This window comes from Halyomorpha halys, unplaced genomic scaffold (assembly GCF_000696795.3).
Source record: "Halyomorpha halys isolate HHAL.00 unplaced genomic scaffold, Hhal_1.1 Scaffold106.1, whole genome shotgun sequence".
NCBI lineage: Eukaryota > Metazoa > Arthropoda > Insecta > Hemiptera > Pentatomidae > Halyomorpha > Halyomorpha halys.
This window is the reverse complement of record NW_027111449.1, coordinates 1781870-1791798: the sequence shown is the minus strand read 5'-3', so window position 1 is coordinate 1791798 and position 9929 is coordinate 1781870. Positions and strand designations below refer to the sequence as shown.

Below are 9929 nucleotides of genomic sequence, written 5' to 3'. Positions count from 1 at the left end.
TTGTTATCTTGTTCTGTTTTTAGCCCTGAAGAAGGCTAGAAACTCTAGCCGAAACGTTGGCACATTAAAATAAGTTAATCGAACTTATTTGTGTTTTTCATTTACCGCACCCCCAACCATCTTCTCCTCATTCATCATCCACGGTCAACTATCTCTCATAAATATTTGCTTATATTAAAATTTATATATTTTGTGTTTTTTTTTTTTTAGCTGTACCATCAAAGTCTGTTTACATGCCAGTGTTTCTTACAAAAAAAGAAAGAAAAAAACTCAGGAGACAAAATCGTAGAGAAACATGGAAGGAAGAGCAAGAGAAAATTCGTTTGGGTTTAGTTGCCCCTCCAGAACCAAAGGTTTCTTTTTGTTATTAATATAAAAGTGAAATGTTAAACAAGTATTAATATCTTATTATTTTTGGAGTTTTCTTCCTCTTTAGGTATTAAAAGGATTCTTACTCCTTGTTGTGAGACAGATGGAATGGATGGTGACATTTAGCTGTAATGGTGAGTTGCTGAAGCAATTGAAAAATGGTTTATATATACAATAAATCAACCTCTGATCAGCAATTGTCCAGAATATGCAAAATTAAAAAAACTAAACAATTTATGTTTAATTTATTGAAATCTAAGTGTAATCATAACATTGCATCCATGAGTTATATTTAATGGATCATTAGCTCAAATTGCTTTATGGAGTCCAAATCATTTTTATAGCTTTGTAATTATTTAAATCATTATTACAGCTGGGAATATGGTAATGGGTTTAAGTTATCAATTGAATGTTATATAGTCTATTTTTTTATATATGAGACTGTGAAAATAATAGTTGTATAAGTCATTAAAGCGTTCTCAGAACAAGGTCTGTTAGTAGAACTATTGTATACAAATCTACAATTAAAAATTTATTATAAGTAGTTTTCTTATAAGTTTATTTGTTTTTGTGTGATGTATCATTAAAAAAAAAATTTTTAAGAGAAATTTTTTAGATGTTTAATTGTGATACACTATTATTTATTATACACTATTGATATACTATTACTAATTTTCCTGATGAGTGTTATAAGTTTAAGGAGGTAGGACATAATGTTAGAGCATATCGGGATAAGGGTCCCATAGTTTGGTTCAGGATGTCATGGGTTTAAATCCTGTTCGGGTCAGTCAATGTTCAGTCTACTGAGGTCCTGAGAAATAAATCTTAACATTCTCACTCAGGGACTGTGCAGGCCTTCAATGGAAGACAAATACAAAAAAAAAGGTTAATGAGATATTTTGGAGGAGAAAGTGTATCTCTGAGACTCAATATTTTTCCATCAAAGATGTCTTAGATTAGATAAGATTAATTTAGTGCTTAAATTGTCAGTCAGTGGTCCAGGGTCTTACGTTGAAGTTGTGTCATGAGCTGTCTATTGATTTCTTAGTCTCCATTTCTTCTTGCTTGAAATAATACTTAAAGCTTAGAAAGGTAGGTTATCATTTAAACTTTCCATATGCGATAAGATAATGGGTTGATCTGATATGTACAGAATCAATGTTATCTATAACCTATGTTTGTTGGGCATTAACATTTTCTTTACATTTTGTTTTGGCATCAATGAGGTTTTTTGCTGTCATAAATAAAAGCTATTCATTCAAATTTGTTTATCTCTCTATTCAAAACTTAATGTTTCTGGAAAAAAACAATATTGAAAAACGGTTGTTTTGAGCAGTTAAACCGAAAGTTAAAAAAACAAAAAAACAAACGAATAACCAAAAACTAACTTTTCCAATAACTACTATCCTTATTCACAATGAGTTGGAGGGATATGTGGTTTAAATCCGACATACACCACTTTTCCTAGTACCATGATGATTTCATTTGCTGCATGCCAATAAAGTACTGCTACTGTTCTGAAAGAATAGAGTTATGAGCTAAATCACTATTCTTTCAAGACTTGATTATGGAGAATGCTGATCTGGCCATAACTCAATATTTTCAAAAATGAGTTGAGTTACATTACTTTTCCTTTCATTGTCTCATAAAATGGTTTAGAAAGTGTATGCCTGGTTCATTTGAAGCTCTGTGATATTAAAACTTGGTAGAATTCTTTCTTAATCAGATTCCTAATTACTCAACAAATGCTGCATTGAGAATAGTCCTCTTGGGCATGTTTCTAAAGGAAATAATTGCCATAAAATGTTAACTTCCTATTCTAAGCATTGCTGGTAACTCTCAAGTTGGAAATCTTAGGATTAGATGGGAATTGTAATTTATTTTTTTCACTCGGCCATTAATGTTAAACCATGAGGAAATTACTTCCAATCTCATAAACTGATTTACGATAATCTAAAAGCCATCTTCTACAGGCATTGTTCACTGTGCTTGGATTGGGTAATATGAGGTGGTTGGCAGCTCACTGTTGTTAGCTGCCAACATCATGCCCTTCATTTTTAAAAATATCTTGATAATTGATTTTCTTAAGTTCTTATATGAAAAATTAATGTTAGTTTTCACTTCACTTCATTTTTTTTTTTTTTTTTTTAAGAAAAATTAACATTTTTGGCCTGTAATAACTATGTCCAAGTGATTTTTTTTACAAATCATCAGTCAAATAGTACTTATATATTGAAACCACAACTAAGGAGAAATAACTTTAAAAAACATGAATCATATTGTTTTGTTTGTTCTTGGGTGTATTACAAACCTAAATAAAAATTATTATTCATCTATGTTTTTTAATTAAAATGTAAATTTTGTCATTATTTTCTTTAATTTTTCTATTTTTAATTTCTACTTATATCTGATGTTGTATCTGTCTACATTCTGTTTTTGTTGCTACTGTTGTGTCTACTTATTTTATACATTCTTCTGACTTTTAATTTTTTCATCTTTTTAATAGCTCCGTATTTCAAATTTGATGAGAGCCCTGGGTACAGAAGCTGTCCAGGATCCTACTAAAATGGAAGCTCACGTAAAAGCTCAGATGGCAAAGAGAGCTAAGCAGCATGAAGAAGCAAATGCAGCTCGTCGTCTTAATCAAGACCAGAGGCGAGAGAAACGGCGGCGGAAAATAATGGAAGATACTACTCTTGGAGTTCATGTTTCTGTTTATAGGTAAATAATTTTCTTAAAAATTTTACTGACGATTTGGATTTTTATTAGAATTCATATCTGGTTATTATAATTTTTTACTAAGCAGCTATCTGAATATCTATCCAAATTAGTATCTTAAGATTCAGTTAAAACCATTCATGGTATATCTGGGGATGAAAGGATATACCATCAAAACTTTGTAAATCGAAGTTCTATGCAATGAAAATCTTTTTGTTGGAATTGAGTTTTTGTAGGAAAATATATTTTGTATTAAAAAAAACATGTAACACTGCATTCCATGAAGGGTCAAGAGTTCAGTACTTTGTAAGGAAGTACTACTTAACTGTCAGATTTTTTCTCCAATTAAAAGTACCCAAGTTATAGAGGATTCTGGAACCTACAGGGTTGACTCATCAGATTTAATAGAATAAATAATTATCAACACCAGCTGGATACAAATCCTGGCCTGACCTGGAAGATGGTATCATTGTGCCTTACTCACTAAAAAAACTCCGCTCCCATATTTTGTGTATCATATAAAATTTCTATTGAACAAAATGTACAAAAAATATGAAATGTAATTTTCAAAAGATCAATTCAGTTTATGTTTATAAGAAAGGCTTAGAAAAATAAAATTATTGTACTGTTTCACAGCAATAGTAGTTTGGTAAATATCTAGTTTTAGGGAAGGACTTAACACTATCCTTGGAAATGAGATTTTTGGAATCTCTTTTGTTATATAAACTGAAATTCTCATTTTTAATTTTCTTGTTCTAAACATAGCTCTGTTTAGAAAGTCATTACTTGTGAAAGAAAAATTCAATTTATTAAAAGACATAAAGTTGGATAAAAAATAATGTTTTGGCAAAAAATATGACGTCAAGTCAAGTATGGTATCAAAAATGTACTAAAACCATGACTAGGTTATTAAAACATTAAAAATTTTTGGAGAAGATTGGAAACGATATAAATTTTTAAGTTTTAAAAAAATGGATAAAGTGGTGGAGGGAAAGAAGAACACAATCAGTTACCTAACAGCTTCTTAAAAAAAAAAAAAATATGTTTGTTTTCTTTACTCTTATTGTTAGTGTGATTAGGTATTTCTTTTACTTTTAATGTAAGAATAGTTGCTGTGAGAATTAAATTTTTAACTGTTGATTTACATATTCTGCTGTGATAGTAGTAAAGATTTTTATCTTGATATTAAAATAAGATATATAAGATTTACATGATAATACAGATAGTAGAAAAATGTTTAATGTATTTTTTAAATTTTATTATATCCTTTTCTGTTCATTTATAGGGTAAAGGACTTGACGAATATGACCAAAAAGTTTAAAGTGGAAATGAACTGTAAACAGCTTTTCATGACAGGAGCAGTTATAATGTACAAAGACTGTAATGTTGTCATCGTTGAAGGTGGACCTAAGCAGCAGAGTAAATATAATAGGTAAATTAATTTTTTTTTTTATATTACCATTATAATTAATTTGTTCAGTTTATATTTACATAAAAAAAAGTATTCTGCTGCGATGGAAAGAAAGAAAGACGGACTAACCGGAAAATGGGGAGTTTGAAAGTTGAGTCACCATGCCTGGTGAGAAGTGTAATGCCTTTCTTAATGCTAGTTATGTCGGCCGTTCCAAGACAGCACTGCTTACTATTCTTGGTTTTCCATGAGTAGCTTCTATAGCCGCATTCATTGACGCTAGCATCACTTCAGTGTCAGCTGACTATCTGTTCAGATGCCTACCAACGCTGGCAGTAAAACCGTGAAGAAGGACTGGAAGGCTTCTGAAGAATAACTCTAGTTCCAGCTAGGTGGATTTTACAACTCACCACCTTCCAAATTCTCAGTAACTTTGTGCATCTCGATGAAAATTTGTTTTCTCAAAAGGTGGAATTGTATTATCCATCAAATTCCAAATCTTTAGTAACTTTGTACATCTCTATAAAAATTTGTTGTTCACAGATAAATTTTGCACCTTTTGATTAGCTAAAATTATACCTTCAAGTCTACAAAATAAAATATAATAGCATGCATATACAGAATTTATTTACTACTCTATACCACTGCATTAATACTTGTATGTATGATTATTAACTATTATTTCTTCAACTCTTTTCTTAACCTCTGAAAAAAAAAGTTTTAAGAGAAGCAGAAGTGCAGTTACTAGATAGAGACATATTATAGTCTTATAATTAGTTTATTTATACTTTGTAGAAATAGTTCCTGTTATTACAAGGACCAATCCGATGTATCTATCACCCATTTTATCGATTGGGGTTCAGACTGTAGGAAATGTGAAATGTGACACGTGACACCATCATTATCTGTCTATGCTAAAGGAATGTAGGCTTTCTGTGCAAATTTAATTGGCGTTGATCCGACTCTGGCATAAATTGTTATATTTGAAAATGCCCTAAAACTTGTTTGTAGTATTTGGTTGGTAATATAAATAAGAAAATCAAAGAAAGTAATTTAATAATTTATTGTATTTTTTTTTTTTTTTTGGAAAGAAGTATTTTAATTTAAAGTATTATTAGTAAAACAATATTTTTTTTTATGTTTAATTGTGTGATTTATTTATTTATTTTCATTTTAATGTTTCCTCTTTCTCTCTCTGGTACTATAGTGTCAATAAAAGATGTTCAATTGATAATCCTTATCTGTGAGGACTGTTCTCATGTAGTGGGTTATTTTAGAAGTCAGGAACAATAGAAAGGGAAAAAAAAATTTTTACTGATTATTTTTACTATCTAACAGATTCTGTTTTTTCTTAATTATTGATCTCCGGTTATAAGTTATTAACTCTAATATAAAACATTATTATTTTTTTTTAGATTGATGTTGCAGCGAATAAAATGGGAAGAAGATTCTGTGAAAAATGCTGATGGTAAAGAAACACCAAACAACTGTGTTCTCGTTTGGGAGGTAAATTAGATAGAAACTATTTTTTTATATTACAAAATATCATGATGGTTTGGGCTGGCTTCTTAATATTAGCTCTTAATTAGTATTATTCTTATATTCCTTTTTATATGATGATCAGTTTATTTGTATTTCATGAGTTTAGTATTCATTGAACATTATAAATTATAATAATAATAGCACAATCATAATAATGAATCACATATATTTTATAAATCTTGAATAAGCTGCCACATAAGGTAAAAATATTGTTTATAACTTTAGATCTAAAAAATACAAAAATGAAAATTATCTATGCTTCCTAGATTCTTCTTGGTCACATGATATTATTTCAAATGCTGCACTCAGATTATGTACTGCCTCTCTGATTTATCCATTTATTTATTCTCATGTAATAATTTCACCACTGTGTAGATAGACACTTCTATCTGTCAGATATTTTTGATTCAAAACTATACCTGATCTATTTAACTAAATAAGTGATCCAGCTGCATAAAGAAACATCTACTGAGGAAATGCTTGTATAAATCAGGAAAATTAAACTGCGGGATCATGTTTTAAATCAGATTCTTTTGGAATTAGGAATATATCAGAGTGTTCTTTCAGAATGATTGAAAAGGGATATTATTTATTATATTATATATTATTATAAGGGATATTATATAAAAAGGTTATTTATTTTCTGAAGTAGTTTTCATTTTTGGCCAATCAGGGCTCTTAGGCTTACATTCTGAAGTTGAATATGGACTAACAATGCTCTCCTCCCTGGAGTTTCAGGAATTAGATGCCAATCAAACAGAAATGTTGGACCCTCTGCTGCAAATATGGTCGAGAATCAGAAACCCGATCTCATGTATTGGGCATATGTCCAAATAAAATGCTCCATGTCTCCCTCCAGCCCAGTGGTACACAAAAGCGAACTAATGGGGAAGAAGAATTTATTCTTTCCCCGAATATATTGCCTAGATATAGAAGGCTTAAAGAGGTTTTTAGATATTTTGCTAGTAGTGTGACAGAAAAGAAACTGCTAATTAATCCTAAAATCAGGTTCGAAACAAATGATTTGGATCAAATGTCAACATGAAATACAAGCAGGAGAAGAGGGCTTTTATCTAAAGTGCATTAATTATTTGCAAGAAAATTTTATAGAGGAATTCAGTAAAAAAGTGTGTTCAGCTAAAGGCTTTAGCTCAGAAATAGGAGAACCATTCCTCTTATAACAAGTAAACTTTTGGAGGAGCTGAGTTTTGTAAAGAATCAGTTAAAGAGCATTGTGGAAATAATTATTCGGGAGATAGGGAATCCTGCATCCATCGTCTGTACTAAGAAGGTCTAGGTTTTCTCAATTGTATGATAGGGGACAAAAAATTTGGTATTGGATTTATGAGTAGACTATTCAAATTAGCAATTCGACACAGTCGCCATTCACAGTTTTTTTTAATTTCTCCTCATAAGACAGTATCTGAAATAGTCAGGATTTATCAACATTAGGCCAAAAGCTTTACCAATTTTACTGATTTCTCTAACTATCATCCACTAATTTTCAAATATGGTTTACTTTGATCCATATACATGAATATTTCTGTCAGTAGTCAGTAAAGTGTGAAATTTTAAGATAATAATAAAAATTATCTTCTGTTATGATGTATCCATTCGTAGTATCAAGATAATATGAAAATTTTAGTGAACAAAAATATAAAAACACAAATCAGATACTAACTTTTACTAAGACTTTTTATGGGCCTTGTGGAGCTGAATTGATAAAAAATTGTTGTAAAGATATAATTTTAAAGTGGAAAGGACATTTTGATGATAAATGGAAATATGAGTATCAATTAAATAGTCTGTCACAAGTAGTAGTAATCCTTTGGGTGAGAATAGACAAAGGATTTGAACTTGGCCTGTAGTGACTGAGAGTATTAAGGCATCATATTAGCAATCTCGATTCAGAAGTAGCTCTGCTGTGAATCCAATATATATGAAATATTTTATATAAGTTGTCACTGTTTACTTCATTTAACAAGTGATATATAAAGGTTAATGGGATTTTTCTTGCCTTTTGTTTTAACAGGGTATGACTCCTACCAGACACTTTGGGGAAATGAAATTTAAAGTCTGTGCAACAGAGAAGCTTGCTAGAGAACAGCTTAGGAAGCACGGAGTAGAGCATTATTGGGATCTCGCTTACAGTGGGACGGTCTTGGAAGCTGAAGAAAAATAAATTAAGTTTAAATAGTCAAAATTGTCTTATACATTTTTTTTTTCTTTAAGATTTTCTATTTGTAAATAATGTGAATAAGTAAGAATTAAAGTGTTATTAATATAAATACTACTTTGTTTAAACTTGTATTGCTAACCATATTTTAGCAAGCCACAATCTTTTAAAATATAATATTTCTATGCGATAACTTGATAAAATAAATATTATCTAACCAATGTTGGATTGGAACCCACAACACTCTATCACTGTGGAACTTTGATCCCCTTTGTGCTTGACTGTCACAGTTTCCATCTTTCAAATTAAAGCAAGTTTAACAAAGCAAAAGTGTGTCATCCTGACCTTCAAAGAAATGAAATAGTAACTACAAATGAGCAGTTGTAAGTTCCCTATTATCAGATTTAAGATGAAATTATTACTGTCAGTCCAGAAAAACCAAGATACAACTAAACTCATGACTGCTACATTTGGATATTATCTAAAAATGTAGCACACAGATGATCATTCCAACTGCACCATCCGTTTGTGGAAGCCAAGCAACGTCGATCCATTAAAAAATAAAACAAGTTTGACATTTATTAATGTACTCAAGGGAAGAAGTTTTGGAAAGTAAAATTTCAAACAGCAAATTTTATAATTTTTAAATCAAAAAATAAATAACTGATATTGTCATCTATATTATTAAACCTATTTACTGCAAAATATTTAGGAATTTATTTTAATTAAATTTATTTCATGAAGTAGAAAAACTAAAGAATCATATGATAATGATTTAAATCATGCCAACTCTGGTTATTATTGTTCTTATTCCTGTCCTTGATTATCAATTATATAGCTTTGAATTGTGTAACTGTTTCAATTTAAAGGAAATAACTGATATCCTAAATAACTTAAAAAATAAAAAAGTAATATCGGTAATAAGTAATAATATTGTTCTTATTAAATAACAAGAAGTGCAGTAATAGAATCAGTATCAGATTCAGTTACAGTAATATAATCAAAACACAACAATATATGAGAATAATGTTTTTCAGCCTAATTCCCATTACAGTTGGAAAGGTGTGACAGTTAGCATGACTATTTCACTGCCAGTACATGTACTATAAACTATCACATCTGACCTAGTGTGACAGTAATTTTTTCATTACTACAAAATCAATACAGTTCAAACTGTGGTAGTAACTGCGTTAGTTTACTGTCAAGGTGAGTCCATGTCGCAGTTAACATAGCAGTAGCTTCACTGCCATTACATGTACCATCCATTATCGTGACTAGAGACTGGATTTTTGTCTAAAAATTAACAAACCTGCTGTTAAAAACCCAAAACCTGCAGTAAAAATCCAAAATGTGTTTTAAACACCCAAATCCTTTAATAATAAAGTTTATTGTTCAATTTATAATATTAATGCATGGAAAACTTTCAACCCTAACTTTCCATGAATCATATGCTAATGATGCTAAATCTCCTCTACATTTTTGCAAACAAACATGAAAACTAAACTATTCATTAAAAACCTAACATTTTATTCATAATTGAAGAGCTACGAGGAAACCAATTGTATTAAATGATTTTAAATTCCTAGTATAAACACGAATTCAGTTTTCAACTTCTTAAAACTACCTCAATTTTAAGTTTTAGATAATTATGGAAGGTGCTTTGTAGAAAGGAGTATTTAATAATATTCTTTTAAACAAAATTGTGTTTTTAAT

The 9929-nt window shown here is 29.9% G+C and overlaps 1 protein-coding gene across 2 annotated transcripts in view; it reads left to right on the top strand.

Annotated features, from left to right (window-relative positions):
* The window catches only part of Prp3 (pre-mRNA processing factor 3), a 23049-nt gene extending 14610 nt beyond the window's left edge, over positions 1-8439 (top strand). For both annotated transcript variants that reach the window (XM_014415666.3, XM_014415668.3), the window contains exons 9-13: positions 211-353; positions 2876-3090; positions 4373-4519; positions 5914-6004; positions 8073-8439. In XM_014415666.3, coding sequence (XP_014271152.1) covers positions 211-353; positions 2876-3090; positions 4373-4519; positions 5914-6004; positions 8073-8222 — 746 coding nt within the window. In that variant the 3' untranslated portion in view covers positions 8223-8439. The remainder of the gene's footprint in view (positions 1-210; positions 354-2875; positions 3091-4372; positions 4520-5913; positions 6005-8072) is intronic.
* The last annotated feature ends 1490 nt before the right edge of the window (positions 8440-9929 follow it).